This window comes from Leptinotarsa decemlineata, unplaced genomic scaffold (assembly GCF_025532065.1).
Source record: "Leptinotarsa decemlineata unplaced genomic scaffold, Ldec_3_MD MMD2_tig00005178_RagTag_RagTag, whole genome shotgun sequence".
Lineage (NCBI taxonomy): Eukaryota > Metazoa > Arthropoda > Insecta > Coleoptera > Chrysomelidae > Leptinotarsa > Leptinotarsa decemlineata.
In genome coordinates this window covers 91,210-110,756 of record NW_027412617.1, presented here as the reverse complement: position 1 = coordinate 110,756, position 19,547 = coordinate 91,210, and the positions used below count along the sequence as shown (strand labels likewise).

Genomic DNA, 19,547 nt, shown 5'->3' with positions numbered 1-19,547 from the left:
ATCAAGTTTTTTATCGAAATTCAAATTCCAACGCTCATATGGATAAACTTCAGAATTCAAGTATACTCGAATACTATTGATATCAGCAGTTGTGAATTTTGTAATATCTTGTGTTCTATCTTCAGATGCGGTAGTACTTTGGAATGCGATGATGACAAAACGAGGAGTTTCCAATGCGTTAGTTGTTTTGATGGCCCATATGTCTGAAGAAGTCCCACGTAATGATGGTAGTTCATAGAGGTCCCACATACGATACGCCAACTTGATTTTGGCATTCAGACCGCTTTTGTTTATTCTACTCAAAAGTTTAAGCTTGTGTTTATCATCTGGTACAATATGTCTTATTTTCCATTCGATTTTATTTATTTCCAAATCAGCATCAACTTCACCTATATATGAGTTTTTGAATGATCGAGCGATAATCAAAATCAATTCCTGTTTGGCATTCAAGATACTTTTGTTGTAATCTTCAGCAAAACCCATCAAATATTTCAGTGGTAGTTTTCCACTAAAAACATGACTGTTTGTATCCACGATATCTTGCTTCAATTGTGAAAGTCCCCAACCAGATGTCAATAATGTGTTAGCATGAGATTGTCCAAATGATATCATGGTTTTCATTGTAGATGTTATCCCAGGTTTTCTAACAACAGCCACTTGTTCACCACCCATTTCATAACGAATTTCGTCAAAGAGAAATGCAATTGCATTATTCGAGAGATAGCATGTTTTCGCTACATCTTTGGGGGTGAATTTACCTTCTATGTAAATGAAGCTCTCGGCAATATTTAGTATAACATTGCAATTCTGATTTCATCCGAATTCCTGAATAGCGGTGATCCATAGGGCTTATATGTGTGCTCATGTAAACTTATGAGAGAATGATCGAGCACTGGTTCATTGAATATATTCAACTTTTCATTGTTTGTTTCGAGCACCATTGTTATTTTCTCACTTTCAATCCAATCGATTTCAAAAATTTAAGATCACTCACAGACAGAGCGTTATGTGCTAACTGTTTAGCATACACTTGTGGAATGAGCTTCTTTTTATGCACACCTTTCTTTTTGATAGTGCAACTCGTTTGGGATTGTTCAATGCGATTTTGTCTATTATAAATGAAACCCATAACAACAGTTATTCGATTTTCTTCAATTCCAAAATAATGAAAATCTCTTCTTCACTTCCAAAATCGATAAGGTTATTTTTTTCATCCAAAATACGCACTGTAATGTTGTGAATCAATTGACGACCTTCTGGACTGACAGGCATATATATAATACTGTGTGGTTCTTTAGTAAGATTGTAGCCAGGTTCAACATCAATATCGAATGAGAAAAGAATGTGGGATTCTTCACCATTTATATATGAACCAGATATTATATTGCAATCTAAGCGGATAAGTCTCACAGTTGTTATGTTTATTGGTAATGATGATTCATGTATCTGATTTGGTGGAAATATTTCATGAGCGAACCCCATCATTTCTGCTATTGAATTTGGATGTGTCAGATCAATTTCATATTTGGATCGCATTTCACATTTGAATGTATTATTATTGGCGTGTAGATAGATAATATCATCTGCAACGACATCATTTGGTTTTTTATCATGAAACAATCTGAACATGATATGTTTCTGTATGACGGCATTGATCTCTTCTATTTCATAAGCACCACATGGAATTTCAATTGTCAACTTTTGGGGTATCGATGAGTTGTCATTACTGATTCTAAAACTAACTAAGTTATTAGCTTCAGTTATATTATTGATTGTATTGCATCCATAGAATCCCAAAAGTCCTAATCCATAACGACTGTTCCTATCCAATTCAATTGGTGGAAAAAAATCCGCACTCAAGACACTTGTCCCGACAGCTTGTAGCTCGAACTTTCGTGACATGACTGATGAATATTTTGAAACACATTTCATTTTATTATTGTACACAGCAACAGCACATTTAAGACAATTTACACTTTTTGGAAGGTGTTGTATTGTAATAAGTATCATTTTTATTGATACCAATATTCACATCCTCTATATTACAAATACAACACATAGATTTCCGGGGTATAGGACCGTCATTAACATCCGATTCTGAATTTTGATCGTGGTGGTGGTGCTCATAACAATATCTATGTTTCATTATATCGATGTCATCTTGCAGATGCTTAGGCAACTTTTCCCAAACATATGCAATCTCATGTGCAACACATGTAAGTATCACTTCCTTAGGCATATTTGCAAGCATCACTTTATCCATTTTTTTCAAGGTACCATATTTTGAAAACATTCTAAGGGAAAACCCCATTCCCTTGATAGCCTCCCGATCCAGTTTTGGTGTTGAATCCATTTTTATTTGGAAAATTATTTAGAGAGAAACTGCAAGCACAAGTGACCACAGAGAACTGTATTAAATTTCTGTTGTCGATCATAGTTATATTTGATTTTTACATTCGAACATTTTCGAAAGAATCGAGTCAATTCCAATGGTGGGGGTAGATCTCCAAAACTATCGAAATATGTGACTTCTTTCCCACATTTTTTATATGCCACCCAATGTGTTCCTGGTCCACTTATTCCATCTAAATTAACAATAGCTGTCTCGTTTTGTTTTGGACCTGAAGATGGTAATCTATCACGCATAAAAACACCACGAAAATGTGGAATTTTCATTTTTTGTGCATAATAACTGAGATCGAGATCAGTAAGAGGCCTCTGAGGTAGGGGTTCAATTAGTTTTTTGTTTTGTTTGTGGCTTTGTATGGTTTTAAATATAGTCCTAAACCTTTACGGCATGGTTTGAGATATATTCCACTTCCGCGTTTGCCTAATGCTACAGCCTCCATGGTTTCATTGTGACGATTGGCTTCCATTAAAGCCGCTCTGCTGGCTTTTGCCGAATTCACGGCCTTGGTAATACCAGCAGCGGCTCCCGCCAAACTTCCTAGTGCGGATAGTCCAGCAACTTGGGAACAGGAATTATGCGTGGTGTGCGGATTTTCTTCTTTCCACCGGCAGCTTTAAGGTATTTACGTGCCGCCTGCAATGCCACAGTGATAGCTTTTTTGCTATTATTCGTCACAAATTGATTCCCACCAGCTTTCTTCAATACATTTCGCACTTTATGGACTATCCCAGCACCAAATGCAACTTTTTTAATTTTATTTTTCTTCGTTTGTTTCCTCTTACATTTTTTCTTATTGGTACTACAACCCATGGCCATATGTCTTTTCGCTTTCATAATGTTGGTGACAAGTAATGCAGCTGCTCTTTCCCCAATACTCGCGTCCTTCGATTCAACCCTATGCCAAGCGCTGTATTCAAGTTCTTTGTCGGCTAAATGTCTTGCTGCAAGATCGGATGGATGCTTAGAATATTGAATATCGTGTTTTTTGCATTCAATATCTAATTTATTGATTCCAGGGTCGTTACGAGCTAAACGTTCTTTCAATTTTGTACTCGGTCCACAGTATTGATAACCTCCGGGTAGATGTAATTCGAAAGGAAGTTTGTTTATTAAATCATTAACAAAACCACAACCTCTTTTAATTTTACGATCACTTTCAATACGTCCGTATCGTTTGATGGTACACATTGAAATGAATAAGCTAATAACATTTATATAGTCTCCAACCACGGCACGATGCGCATTGTAAAACAGAAAGATAAGTTTGCTGTAGATAATCTAGATGAGAAATTTGGGTGTGGATTGAATGGACAAAGGGTATTCAGACATGGTCCACTACTTCCATCATCAGTTCGAGGACTCATTATAGGACCTTCAAATTGTGTAAAGACGAATGCAATGATATCACTATTAACACATCCACAAGGACTGAGATTTAGAAATGTGTATCTCTATTCGAAATCACTCAATCAACCTAAATATCAGTACTTGCGAAGTGTTTTGGAACCTATAAAAGGATTAGGTTTTTATACATTCAGCAATAATGCAGAAATAGTGGAACCCTCCGACGCTAAGCCTAATTCTGTTTTCATTTTCGATGATGTGATATGTGAAAAGCAAGATATTATTAGATCATATTTCTGTATGGGACGTCATAAGGATGTTGATTGTTTTTATCTAGCACAGACATACTCACGGGTACCCAAACAGTTAGTGCGTGACAATACCAATTTCATTATAATGTTCAAACAAGATGAGACGAATTTACATCACATTTATTCAGATCATGTTTCACCCGATGTAACATTCAAACAATTCCAATTGATGTGTGTTAAATGCTGGGGGGACCAATATGGATTTCTAGTCATTGAAAAGGATAGAAAAATAGATGAAGGTAGATATCGCAAAGGATTCGATAGTTTTATATACCCATGATCTTGTTTTTTACACTTATTCGATCACTGAATATTGTAGAGGTCACTTCATCAGCGAATTAGGCTATAATTTAAAAAAGGGCATTATGAATACAAAAAAAGATTCTGAAAATGAAAACAATGAAATGAATTTGAAACGTCAACTAGTAGAGACAACAAAAGCTGTCAGGCAGAAATTCAACTCTATCAAGAATGATAATATTGAAAATCGTACGACACTTGAAAGATTGTATGAGCCCATAATGAAACCATTGAATGTTTTATCATCAAACGCTACTTCTAAATCACCAGTGTTATCACCAAATCATGGAACTGTTCAATCTACTTCAAATTATCCCATGAGTACTCCAATAGGAAGAAAACAATCTTTTGCTAGTGTATCATCTGTGAATAGTGACACGAGCACACTTCGAAACGATATGAGAACAACTCTATTCGAAACACCATCATCGTCCCACATCGATTCCTCGGATCCTGACACCTCACCTGATATGAATGAAAGTGGTGAAGATGTTTTGATGAAACATTTGAATAATGTAAAATCTAGAAATCCAGCATATGATGGAACATTTGGCGTACGTATGGATCCTATTACACAAAAGCTGAAAATGGGAAGTCTAGTGGTGCATTTCAAAGATGGAAACATTTCATTTTGGGATGCTAATAAAGTGAAAAAATATGAATGCGCAGGTAGTCCAGAATTGTATGATATGATCTTTTTGAAGAATCCACGAGATGTTGATAATAAAGAAACTCGTCAAGTATATTCCAAAATATTGAAAATAACGAATGCTCCGTATAAACAATATCATCAGAAGAATGGTTTTAAAAATACAAATTCTAAAAAATTTCGTGAAGTTATCAAACCTCTATTAGACTCACGACAATATCCAATAAGAAGTAGAAGTAAAATTGGTGGAGCACTCAAACGAGTGAAAATGGAGAAAATATATAATTCTAAACCTGTGAATTATGTGTACTGGAATTCACCGAAAGAGTTAGTTGCTCGCCTACGACTATTGGTAGCTTCAAAGTCAGCTGGTCATACAGGACATGACAATGAAATAATTTCAAAAATTGAAGAATTACGTGAAGAAGGTATAATATATTAACATATTCACATGTAATGATCACTGTCACATCATCATTCGATGCAGTAACATTATCACATTTTCTCTTTAATCATATTGAAATAGAATGACTAATGAAATAAGTTTTGTCAAACGACAAGTTGTTAATGAATTACATAAACCTGCAAGACGTAATTTTCGTAGAAAAATAACCACCATCAAAGGTTTTGCAGATCTATGGCAAATAGATTTAGCTGAACTGCAACCTTATGCAAAAAGTAATGAAGGATACCGATATATACTTGTAGTGATAGATTGTTACTCCAAATATCTGTGGACTGTAGCAGTTGAAGATAAAACAGGTAGTACAGTAACTAATGCAATGAAACATGTACTGAAAGAAGCCAAATACTTCCCCAAACACATACAAAGCGATCAAGGGAAAGAATGTTTCAATAAAAGCTTCACATCTCTCATGCGAGAATATAATATCAATCATTATTCAACATTTAGCACAAAGGAGGCAGCTATAGCAGAAGGAGTGATTCGTACAATAAAGGGGTGGCTCTACAAGGAATTTTCGATGAGAGGTCACCACAAATGGCTTGATATTCTTCCAACTATAACTAGTAGATATAACAATAAAGTTCATCGTACAATAGGTATGGCACCCATTAATGTTGATCCATCAACAAGAATGATATTCAAAGGTATCAATGGAGTTGGAGAAAAACAAAGTAAACCCAAATTCCGATTGAATGATATTGTACGAATAAGCAAATACAAAAATATTTTTGAAAAGTCTTACACTGCGAACTTTACCACGGAACTCTTCGAAATTGTTAAAATCAATAAAACCTTTCCCACAACCTATAATCTTGAAGATATGAATGAACAACCTATTAGAGGATGTTTTTACGAAGAAGAGTTATTGCGAACCGAAAATCCTGACGTATATCTGATCGAGAAAGTGCTGAAGAAAAGGAAAAATAAAGTATATGTAAAGTGGTTAGGACTTCCTAGTGAACAGAATTCTTGGATTGATGAATCAAATATGCTTTAAATGTATCTAATGATGTATTTATGAATAAAGTAATGTTAAAGTTCATTATTGTTTTCATTTCAATTATATGTAAGTGAATTGAAAAAATATTGCAGCGGTAAACATTGCCCCAACCATTCGCAATGTTCTGTGTATACCAAACCAAATTAATTGTATACTCCATTCCCGCTTAAAATTTTTTTCAACTCACAATATTGAGAACACAATACCATTCCCAAAACTAATCGCTGTCACTTTGAAATGCTTTCTCCAACTCTTTTCGCCAATTATCTCTCACTGATAATGCCGTCTCATAAAGTCGAGTCGACTCCTCAAGCTCTGCCTGTGCTTGCATTTTCGAACGTTGATTGAATTTGTCATCTTTCATGATTTTTGAACGTAGTTCATCTGCTTCTTTGCTCATGTTAGCCAATTCAATTTTCGCTAATGCAATCTTAGCATCTAATGCTTGAAGAGTGTCCTTATTGACACTAATAGCTTGCTCACTCTTTTCATGTTCAGCAATAGCCTTTTGCGCCTTTACAAGACGGCATTTCGCATTCTTTTTCATATCTCCAAACCGAAGTAATGGAGTGAAAGAAGATAGCGATTCAGTCATCAAATCACTCTTCATTTCTTAGGGTTCACATTTTGTCTTCCTCTTCGATCTGTCACTTTTCGTTGTGGGCTTTTTCTCCCGCAAACCACTTTTCGATTGTTTTTTTTCTTTCAACTCAGTGACAATCGATGAAGATGCATTATTAACCTTCCTTTTGATAGTTCTGGATTTTTTATCAACACCAAGAGGGGGGGTAGATGAAGGGTGTTTGGATGATGATGATTGTGAAATGATTGGAGTTTCAACGATAATTTGTTGAATTGGTTCCGGCACATCTGCGAAGTTAACGAAGTCGCTAATATCAAAATCGCTTATCGAGTCTTGAGACTGTAAATGTAATACTGGAATATTTTCAAAATTAGTGTGATCGATATCAACAAGTGGTGAACCATCTTCAGCAATCAATAGTGGCATGGAGCTCATGATAATGATTATTTAGGTTTGAAGGAATGATATGTGATAGCAATAGAATGTGGATAGGAAAGGTGATGATGTTACTGATACTTCACCTTTTATAGAAGAAAATAAACTAGCGCATGCGCTCTTTCGTCAACTAGCCCACTTTTTCATCGACTAGAGATGCCATATCCTTCTCTCCCACTTAAAACGAGTCAAGTGATAGGTGGGAGTCGTACCACTTCCGTTTCCTATTCAATCGTATAAGTCGACTTGCGATCCTGAAGTTCATTCATTCACTCTCTACAACTGTGAGCAAACAACAACAAGATGAATTCTGCAAAAATATATGCTGCATTAAATAGAATATCTGCTGTTGATGAAAACAATTGGATAGACGAATCAGATGATGATGATGTCAATGTTCCGCTAGAGGAAGTGATAGTTGAAGCAGAAGATGTTGGAGTCGATGAAGATGAGATAGACGAAGTTGAAAACGAGGCCAACCAAAGCGACGAAGATGATGACGTGATGGAGTTTGAGAGGGTCATGGATGAAGAAGGAGATGATGAAGGGATAGAAGCTGACACAACTGAAGGCGATGGTGCTTTGAGGATCAGTATGCGAACGCTCAATGTCAGTGAGACATTGGAAGATCCCTTGGATTTGTATTGTGCAATGGATGCATACGTATTGATCAGCACAATAGATGGAGAGAACAAAAAACTTTGCTGGTGCTGCTTTCGGTTTAATTCGCATAGAAACAATAATGGAGGGTGGTATGCCCATGTCAACACCCACAACACTGTCTCAATTATGGAAATGGGACAAAAGTGGTGTGAAGCTTGCGAGAGGCCACTAACAAACTTCACCCGAGTATCTACATGTATTATATGTAATAATGTCCAACCTGTGGCACAATAACCGTGGACCTACTGGTCAAAAAAAAAACAGCCCTTTCCAGGGCTACATTATTCACACAAACGGTAGTAGTAGAATTCACAGATTATGTGATAAATGACTACTTTGACTAAAAAGTCGAAGTTAGGATTTGGTTTATCATCGAATATCTGTGTATATGATGAGTACTACTTTGACTGAAAAGTCGAAGTTGGTAATTTCTCAATCATTGAATATAATGATGAGTACTACAGAGTTGGATGATGATACTTTCACATAAGTTTTGACTATAGTGTTAACCTATTTCTGATTGAAAGTATAATGATAGCTCTGAAAATAGTTGTTTATTGTCTTTAATTGTAGCCCTTAAAAGGGCTGTTTTTCCTATTAATCCATACAATGGTATGGACTAACGCTCTTCATCATCAGAAACAATCATGATGGTGTCATCATCTGAATCATCTGTATCTGATGATATACTGATGATGTCGTCCTCATATTCATCAGATTCATCTGAATCAGATGATATACTAATTATGTCGTCCGCATGATCATCTAGCTCGTTATCCTGTAGATCGTCTAACTCATCTACTTCCTCTTGCATACGTTCCGGGAAATCATCAGGAAGATCGTAGATGCGAAGGTTGTACTGAAATGATCAAACGTAGAATCGATTTCATGTACCTGGATGGGTCCTGTACTCATCATAGAAGACTCTGGTACACTCATCGATTCGGTGGTGGAATCAGCAATCGACATTGTGGAAGAATGATGTAGAACTGGGATTGATACTATATTTATATTGGAAGAAATAAAACGGAGGGGGTGAAGTGTAAATGTAGAACAGTGTTTGAGATTCGAAAACATTAAAAATGACGATCTTCATGAAACTCTGAGCGATTATTATGAGAAATTCTAAGTGATTATTATGAAAAACTAATGAGAGAGAGGGAGGAAGACACTGCCCCAGCCTCGCAGTGCCTCGTGTACACCAACCAAAAAAGTGTGTACTCCGTGGAAGGAAGGAAAGGAAAGGAAAGGAAAGGAAAGGAAAGGAAAGGGTGGGAGAAACAGGGAAACGATTACATATCGTCGTCGGAATTTAGGACATCATCGTCATCAATTAGGATGGGAGATGGCGGAGGACTGTCCTCGATAAGGATTGGGGATGGTGGAAGTCTGATGTCGCCAGCGTCATCGTCGTCGTCGTCGTCATCCTCATCTGTGATGTCTCCAGGCGGTGGGTCACCCCATTCGTCATCCCATTGGTAGGGATCCGGATAATCCCCGTCCGATAGGTCAGCTTCATCACTCCCAGTGACATGCTGAACCTGCACCCTGTAGTCATGATTCCTGAATTCGTATGGAATGTCATGAGGTGCCGTTGTGGAGTCCACGAATCCTTCCTGTATATATGCATAGTAAGGCATTTGAGGCTCCGGGACACTATAGGGCTCAGTAGTTGAATCAGGTTCCATGTTGGAGGTGGCTGATCAACTGAATATTCCAACAGATAATTCCTACTTTTATACTTTTGAAAGGGAGTGGGGAGGAGTGGGGATGAAAGAACTTGGAATTGAAAATGGAAAAGAAGAAAAATAATGAAAAGACGAAGTGAAGAAAAATGCTCCAACCATCGCATTGTTCAATGTGTACCAAACCAAAACAATGTACACCCTTTATTTCACTTTTTTTTTCATTTGTTTTTTTTTTGTTTTTTATTCCTAAAATTATAATTACAAACCTAAAACTAACATGCTACCTAATTATCCTAAAACTATCCTAGTTGACCTAAAAACTATTTCCCTTTATTTAAAAATTTCTTTATAAATATTTTTAGTTCATTATTGAGCTCTATCGAAGAGGTCTCTACCTTCCGCCTTTCCTTCAGAGCTGCAGTCCTACGATCTAGCTCGGCCATCCTCATTAACAACTCGCGCCGTTGGCTAGCAATTTCATTCTCCTCCCGGGAAATGCTAGCCAACGCGGCCTCACTATTTCGTGAAGCGAGTGCAACATCCCTACACCTGTGTAGGAAAGTTTCCATCTCCTGGGGGTTAACCTCTCCGATAGGCTCCGGCACTGGTGGCACTTGTGGCGCGATCTCCCCGGCAGGCTTCGACACTGGTGGCACGACCTCCATGGCAGGATCAGGCACCGGTGTGAGTTCCATGGGTGTCAACATCGCTAATAGTGCAAATTGGGTGAGGATTTCACCTGGAGATGGCACCCTCGGCACCGGCTTATATGCCCTCCGTCTTTCCACTGTCAATGCGAGCGGTGTGGGACGTCTCGGAGGATTCCTTTTGGCGGTCGACCAACTACCTGCATAAGGGTTAGTCCTATTGCATTTACTCCTATACCTTTGAATAGGACCAACCTTAGCTGCAGATTGCCGCTTGGCTTTGTTAACAACCCTGTCTTCCTGGAATGAGACAGGGCTGCGTGGCCGCTGCACACCACCCGAAGTTGAAGCCTTCACCTCTTGGACCATCGCCACCTCGTCTCCCTCGAACATGTCAGGGCTGCCTGGTCGCTCCACCTCAACATCCACAGGTATGATCGATGCCACAGCGTTGTCGATTTCCTGCGTGTAGTTTTCCATTCTGAAAATGTAAAATAATACAAAGTTAGTTGTTATGAAAAAGTAACATTGATCACTTACTCAAAATTCGCTTGTTGTAGACTGTAGAAGACTGCTGTATTAGACTGGTGTTGTAGTAGACTGCTGTAGCTGGACTGCACTCGATGAGAAGACTTGTCGTACTGAATGCCGAGAAGTGTGCTCCTCAGGTTGTAGGCAGAAGTGGGAGTGGTGGGAGTGAGGTGGGGGCGCGCATGCGCAATTGTGGGGTGAGGCGAGCAATGGTGGGAAGGGGGCGGGGCTAAAAGTGGAGGAGAGTGGGCGGGGACTACAGTGTGTTGTTAAAATTTTTTTTGTAATGAAACATAAAATTAAAAATTTTTAGTCATAGAACCGGCATTGGTCATCCTCAGTCATAGAACCGGCATTGGTCATCTACTTGAATTGTGACTGGAGAAAAAAATCTTTATTTTTTGTAAATCTATATTATTAAAATCAATAATGGGGGTATTTAATGTTCAAAGTGTATGTAGAATCGATATTTTTTGAGAAATGAGTGGTGGAATCTCATTATCATAATATTGAATTTATTACACTTATTTACACGAAAAATAGTAATGACAAAAGTTGAAGAGAATTTAATTTCCAACAAATTTGGTCTCCATTAATTTTTTCGCAGGATTGATATTTTTCGAGAAAAGAACGGGTTGTAATCTCATTATGTAATATTGAATTTATTACACTTATTTTCAATTTTACTCGAAAAATAGTAATGACAAAAGTTGTAGAGAATTCAATTTCCAACAAATTTGGTCTCTATTAATTTTTCCGCAGGATTGATATTTTTCGAGAAAAGAACGGGTTGTAATCTCATTATGTAATATTGAATTTATTACACTTATTTTCAATTTTAAACGAAAAATAGTGATGACAAAAGTTGTAGAGAATTCAATTTCCAACAAATTTGGTCTACATTAATTTTTTCGCAGGATTGATATTTTTTCGAGAAAAGAACGGGTTGTAATCTCATTATGTATTATTGAATTTATTACACTTATTTTCAATTTTACAGGGAAAATAGTGATGACAAAAGTTGTAGAGAATTTAATTTCCAACAAATTTGGTCTCTAATAATTTTTTCGCAGGATTGATATTTTTCGAGAAAAGAACGGGTTGTAATCTCATTATGTAATATTGAATTTATTACACTTATTTTCAATTTTACACGAAAAATAGTAATGACAAAAGTTGTAGAGAATTCAATTTCCAACAAATTTGGTCTTTATTAATTTTTTCGCAGGATCGATATTTTTCGAGAAAAGAACGGGTTGTAATCTTGAGAAAGATTCCGAATCTTGACGATCAAAAATTTTTTTTTAATTATAAACCTTTAATGATTCCTAAAAAAAAGTAAAATATTGATATTAGTGGTTCAAACCCCGGTTTTTTCGCAGGATCGATATTTTTCGAGAAAAGAACGGGTTGTAATCTTGAGAAAGATTCCGAATCTTGACGATCAAAACTTTTTTTTTAATTATAAACCTTTAATAATTCATAAAAAAAGTAAAATATTGATATTAGTGGTTCGAATCCCGGTTTTTTCGCAGGATCGATATTTTTCGAGAAAAGAACGGGTTGTAATCTTGAGAAAGATTCCGAATCTCGACGATCAAATTTTTTTTTTTATAAACCTTTATTAATTCATAAAAAAGTAAAATATTGATATTAGTGGTTCAAATCCCGGATTACCTATAAAAAAAAGCAATAATTTTTATATAAATGAAGCTTTCATATCTTATATTGAATAATAAATGTTATTAACACTAATATGTAAGCCTGTGGCGTAATGGTTAAAACCCTAGCCTATGCAGACGTATGACATGAGTTCAAATCCCCGTGTGACCAAAAATTTTTTTCTTTATTTCTCACCATTATTCCTTGTGATTTAAATAGAATTTAAACTGTTAGTATTAGTGGGCCTGTGGCAGCGTAGATGTTAAGGTATCATCCTACCGCACAGACTATCCAAGTTCGAAACTTGGCAATGGCAAAACTAGAAAAAAACTGGAAAAAATAATAAGAAGGAGGCGGTGGGGGGGGCAAGAGGGTATGGGTTTTTGAAAATAAAATATTTTTGTAATTTTAAAATTTATTTTCAAATTTCAAAAAATTTTTTTCAAATTTGCAGTTTTTTTTTTTCAAATTTAAATTTTTTTTTTTCAAATTTTAACAGTTGGGAACATTTCAAGTCAGAATTCGAGTACATCACTAATGCCACTTCAGGGACATTGAAATATATATAATAATACTTGTTGATAACTTTCATTATTAATTTTTCAAATACACATTTTTTTTTCCTAACCTAACTTAATCAAGCCCTGCCCAGGCAGGCTATTCCACTTCACTATTCACCATGTTGGTTCAATTAATACGTCATTTGTTGGTTTTGGTTCTATTATTCTAATATTTGGATCAATGTTCAGTCCTGGATATCCCAGTCCACCTGATGGCCTGACTTTGTGGCTTTTCTCCAAAACTTCAACTCTCTCTTCCAGTACATCATACTTTTTCATTGTAGTCGCTGTTATGTTTGACATAGCATCAAATTTTTTATTTGTAGACGCTGTTATGTCAGACATTTTTATGTCTACATCATTTGTAAGTTTGTCAAATTTACGAGTGAAAGTTATCCAAGCCTCTGCAATTTTATCGTCAAATGCTTGACGGGCATCGCGAGCAATATTGCCTATTGTGGATTGTATTGCAGCTTGTAGGGCTAGAAGTATAACCTCCTTTGTTCCGTTAATTTCCCCCTCAAGGTATGATACAGTTACACAATCACTCTTGTCAATTGGTTCGCTTGCATTTTTCAATATTTTTCTTTGCATGTCATAATGACCATCTTTTGTTAATTTAAATCCATTGCCGGGTGGACCTCGGATGACATTACCACCCCATTTTTTTTCTGCCAAATTTATCGATTGTTTTAGACATTGTGCACCCACGATGATTCTTTTCAAACTGACATTCCTTTCATTTACATTATACTATATATTGCAGTAATCGATTAGGGAAATAGAAATAATACAAATAACATTTTAATCATTTTATATTCATTACAGTAATACATATACATACATACATAATACATTAATATCACATTACTTCTGTCATATTGAATTTTCCGGTTTTGAAGATATTGAATGATACTTCAATCATTGATCTCGGCAGATAATAAATTAATCAATTGATCCAATGGAGTCTCCTGAGATTGTGATTGTTGAATAAATATTACTTATCCAACGAATGTTCTCATTTGGATCGTTTTCATAAAATTCAATATCATTATGACCCCAAGGAAGAGTGTGGGTAGTATTCGGAATGATAAATCGTTTATCGTCGTGGTATGATAATGCAACTTTATTTTTCAATTCAGTATACATATCATGCAACACGCTTCTAAATGAATTCATCTTTCTGAATATCATACCACCTTGTTCGACGATTTTTTGATAATCTTCGCATGTCAATTCATTCTTTATTACCGATCGTTTAACCCCTTTGGCTTTCTTAAATTCACCATCAACAGATTTTACATAATATGCTTTAGCACCTGTACCATAAAAACTCATGATTGGATTATTTGGAAATTCATCTTTGAAGTTACCCAAGACTGAACTTGTTACTGGAATATTGAATTGGTTAACTATACTGTAATTGGATGTATCAAATCTACTTATGTTAGTTTTTATGAATTCATAAAAATTTTCTGTGTTTACTTTAAGAATGAGCGAGTCGGTATCTGTGTAAAGTAAAGAGATATTTTCATCAGTGTTGTTTGATGCATCCATAGAAAAAGTCATACATGACTGTTTTAGATAATTCTAATATGGAAAATCCCAAATATAATGGTTTATCGTAATGAACCTTCACTCTACCCAATTGAATGGCAACGAAATTATCAGTAAAAATTGAACAATTTTTGAAATTTGGTTTGGCTATGAGAGTGCTGGCTCCTATATTTTTCTTTATATTTTCCCAATGTGTAACGAGTCTAACATCAATTCAATTATCTACATTCTCCATTGTCTTTCCATATACCGCATTATTCATTAGTTTATAGAAATCTTTAACAGATTTGTTGTTAGACCTATTACGCATTTCAGTATTAAGATCTATATAGGGTTTCATCCAGCATGATTGTTTGAATTTCAATACTCTATGTGTATTCATTACAATCAATCCATTTTTGACAGCTTGCTGTAGATTCCTATAATGAACAATATATTTTCTTTTATCATTCAAATTTGGAATTAATTTGGGAATTTTCGATTGTGTACGAGGTGGTATTATTTTTTCGACTAAAAATGGAAGGTCAGAATGTTTATCATGCAACTCTTGTGGATAATGAATGTCCACTTCAAATACATACCCATACGGACTGTCAGTACTCACATCCATCACATCAAGATTAAGAATTTCATTTGGTGTCAACCATGTAAATTCACTTGTTGGTAGAGGTTGTGACATACTGTGACCGTATAGATTTGTTGCATCTAAATATGTAATGAATGTGGAAGGTTCATTGGGATTATAAATCGGTAAAAATCTATTATTTGCTATATGTTTCCTCTCGCTACATTGACTAATTCCACCTCGTATACCTTTTTAAAAAAATTGAATCATATCAATGTCAGTTAGTAATTCCAATTCAACATTAGTGAACTTCAACATGGCATCCCATGATAATCCAGGTGCAGTGTAATATTGTGCCGGATCTAAGTTATATATCTCTGAACTTGTGGTGCGGAAGTTTTCAAAAATATCACATAGTAGCAATACATCCGACTTCAAATACAAATCAGAGTATTCCCCCAAATTCTGACACTCGAATGAATTCCAAACATTTCTAGCCCTATCATAATCAGTTTCCGATATATGTTCACAATTGAGTGTGTCATAAAACTGATTTTTTGTGGGAAGTAATGAATAATTCAATTTGTCGATGTCATCAACAAAACTATATGGAAATACACCTTTCTGTCTCATCAAATTGAATTTCTCAATTTGTGGGAAATGTTTGTGCATCTCCAAACATTGATCGGAGGTCAAGTTTGCACCCAACTTCTCCAACGAATTAGTCATAAATTTATAACTATCGATAAATCTCATTTTGAGATAATTCTTCCTAACCACACCATCTTTATCGGTATAGCTGTGTGTAAAGAGATGCTTCGTGAAAGATGTATATTTCTCTTTAGTTTGCGGGATAACATCAACTTTCTCTTTATTCCTATACAATTCTTTTATATGTGACAATCATAACCACTTAAATTATGAAAAATGATAGGTATGAAGTTTGGTATTTTGAAATTTAAATTACATTTCGAGTGAGCGGCATGTGATCTTTTCTTTCCTGTGACATGACAATGATCTCTTACTTTGACTTCACCATCAGTAAATCAGTAAATATACCACAAGTTCTGGCTGCAGCAAACTGTTCTTCTTCTTCGACAGTTTGTGTATCCATTGGTTTAGGGTTTCTGAGATGATTTTCATGTATCTCTTTCAAATCATCTTCAATGCTACTCACAAATTTCTGAGCTGCATCTACACCCCTATTTGTAACAAATTTTGACAAATCATCATTATATGAACACTTTATCAAATAAGCAAATGAATATGGGGCATGTTTGAATGTTTTAATCGTGTATGAACTTTCAGGATTTGGCTCATTCACATGAATCGGTTTAAGCACTGATTCAAAATCAGCATACACTACAAATGGCACCCTCATTTGTCTCTCAAAGTTTTCAAACATTAGTTTATTTTCCGCAACCATTCTACCATATTTATTGATCTTTAAATTAGTAGTTGGTGTTGTGGTACTAATGTGATTACAATCATACATATTATGACGTAAAAGCAATCTCTCATCAGAAAAATATATCAAACATCCGTCACAAAAATATTTTTTCTGTCTATGAGCTGATAGTTGATTAGAAACTAATCTTGAAAAATCTTTGATCCAACAATAGTGACCATTACCGGAGTCATCAGTTATAAACAACAAATTGACATGTCTCCGGAGTCTTCTCTGTGAGTATCGCAATGGACCAATCACTTCATACTTCATTTTACCCTTCTCAAATGTACTCTCTAAACCGTAAACATTAATTGAAATATCATTCCTATCTTCGAATCTTTCAATACTCTTATTATTAACTTTAACCGGAAAATCCATACCTGTGACATCTAAAACAGTGGAAAAATGTGGATATGACGTAAGTTCGGACACTCGACTATCTGCAGGATATAATGCTGATGTTATAGCCCAAGCAAAACAATATTGATCTTCATTACGAACATTCACAACAGCTTTCTTCCATTGAATACATTGAGGCAGCTTCACATATGAACGTCCTTCCAGTGGACTGTATTTATTAATGTTGACCTCGAGAAACAATATTTTTTCACAAGTCCAACCTGAATTATAAAAAAAAAATATCACTATTCAATCTTATTGAAATTTTTAAAAAATAAATACCTGAGTCACGTTCCTGGAATTCAGTCGTTTGAGCCACAATTACATCACGGAATCCATCAAAAACAACATTCAAATCTGAAGATTGGTCCACTATTTTATTTTGGGAATTAAATGACTTCGTGTCCCTCGAATCATCAGTCTGAAGAATATAATTCCCAAAAACTTCCATATTCACCTTGATGCTTTCATGGATCCTGATGGCTGATTCTAGTAATTCAATGACCTTCTGCCTAATCTCATTGAAAAATGACATGTAGTCACTGGTTACAATCGAACTCTCCACCCTGTATGTAGCAATGCGGCAATTGAATGCATTCGTTATAATTTGAACACCGTCAGACAATTGGACACATGCATTATTTTTATGACTCATGGTTCTTCGGTGAGAATTCACTTGGGTCATAGGAATTGTCACATTACAACAATTGCACGTATACATAGGTGTTGCATTATCCACTCTAACCCGTTTAACTGCAGGCCCTCCTTGGCAACTCTGGAGCTGATGCCGACGAAGATTATCACTACGAGTGAAAGATTTACCACAGTCACAGGAATACATTTTATATAATAGTTCTCACTAACTCACTTGATATAAACTGACATAGCCAACACTCGTACGCTTCTTAAATACACTCTGATAGGACCCGTCAAGACGTCATAGCCAACCCCACTTCTCAACTACATGCGCCAAGATTACCTCCCAACTGAATGCGATAACAGATGTCGATATACGAGCAAGCAGTGGTCGTTGCGGTCTCGGAGAGGGTAGACGTTAGGCAGACGGTCCTCGGCTGCCGTGGTGTCACCATCAATAGCGGGGCTAGAGCAATGCGTTACGTCACAACCTTCATCGCTTCGGGAGAGGTGAGGGCAGACCGATGAATACGCATTACTCTGCCACACGTCGTGGAGTGAACATGTCGCTCTCTAGCCGTTGAACGGTTATTGCTGTGACGTCACTCCACTACTAACTTGGTGCCCTCACACCGATGGAGCATTTATTACTTGGAGGATCTTCGAAGTATGCAGACGTATGTTTGTACATAGACAAACAAGCACATGATGAAACCCTGTACCGTGCATTCTTCTACACACACACACACACACACACACACACACATAAACACACAAAATCTCATATGAAAAAAATCTGAACGATCCATGCACCAGACACTTCAAGGTCACAACGCCTTGACTTCACTGCACAACAAAAAAAGCAAATAACACGTCATATTGGTGGGGGGAGGATTAGAACCGGGAAAAAAGTTCTGAACGATCCATACACCACACCCTTCAAGGTCACATCACCTTGACTTCACCAAACAACAACCAATAAAAAAAGCAATTAATACGTCATAGTGGTGGGGGGAGGCCGAGAATCAGCTGTAAACAACTACTGAGAGAGCAAAATTCTATTGTCGCGTCCTTAAAAAACATTTCAGATTTTAATGATATGTTTTTCAGGATTTTAGAGTAACAAACATCCAAAATGTCAAGAGGCAAAAAAATATTAGAACAATTGAGTAGGCTAAGTGAGCCTTCTTGTATATTGGGTGAGTAGAAAATTTCAAATGTTAAGAGTTCAATGACTTTTTTTCTTGTTAGGTCAGAGCTAACTCAATTTGAGAGTGGAAATTGACAATTGTGTGATCTATTTAATCCATTTAAAATTTTTAAATTGAAAAAGTAGACTTTCAATAAAAATGAAATATATATATCACTGAATTGAAACGTTTGCTGGACAATGTTTCTTGGTGAATACTGAAGGTAATTTTCAATTTTAACATTACATTTCGGCTGGACATTGATTTTGATCAGTGTCTATATTGAAAAAATATTTTTTCCTACTTCCTGAACTTATTTCAGGTTTTCAGATAGGATAAATGAGATTAAATTTTCGTTCAATGGTATAAAAATATTTCAATTGAAAATATTTGTTTTTGATAATAAAAGTTTCTCTTGATTCTTACGAATCAAAACAAGTATGCACCATATGGGAAACTTATTTATTAAGGGTTTTTCGATGAAAAGTTATTTTTGATAAA

The 19,547-nt window shown here is 35.8% G+C and overlaps 1 protein-coding gene across 1 annotated transcript; it reads right to left on the bottom strand.

Annotated features, from left to right (window-relative positions):
• Positions 1 to 10,051: 10,051 nt before the first annotated feature.
• Positions 10,052 to 11,294, bottom strand: LOC141484242 (uncharacterized). Its single transcript, XM_074179323.1, has 2 exons — positions 11,037 to 11,294; positions 10,052 to 10,977 (listed from the first exon to the last, which is right to left on the bottom strand). The coding sequence occupies exon 2, from the start codon at positions 10,974 to 10,976 to the stop codon at positions 10,170 to 10,172; it is 807 nt and encodes a 268-aa protein (XP_074035424.1). The 5' UTR covers position 10,977; positions 11,037 to 11,294; the 3' UTR covers positions 10,052 to 10,169.
• Between the last annotated feature and the right edge of the window lie 8,253 nt (positions 11,295 to 19,547).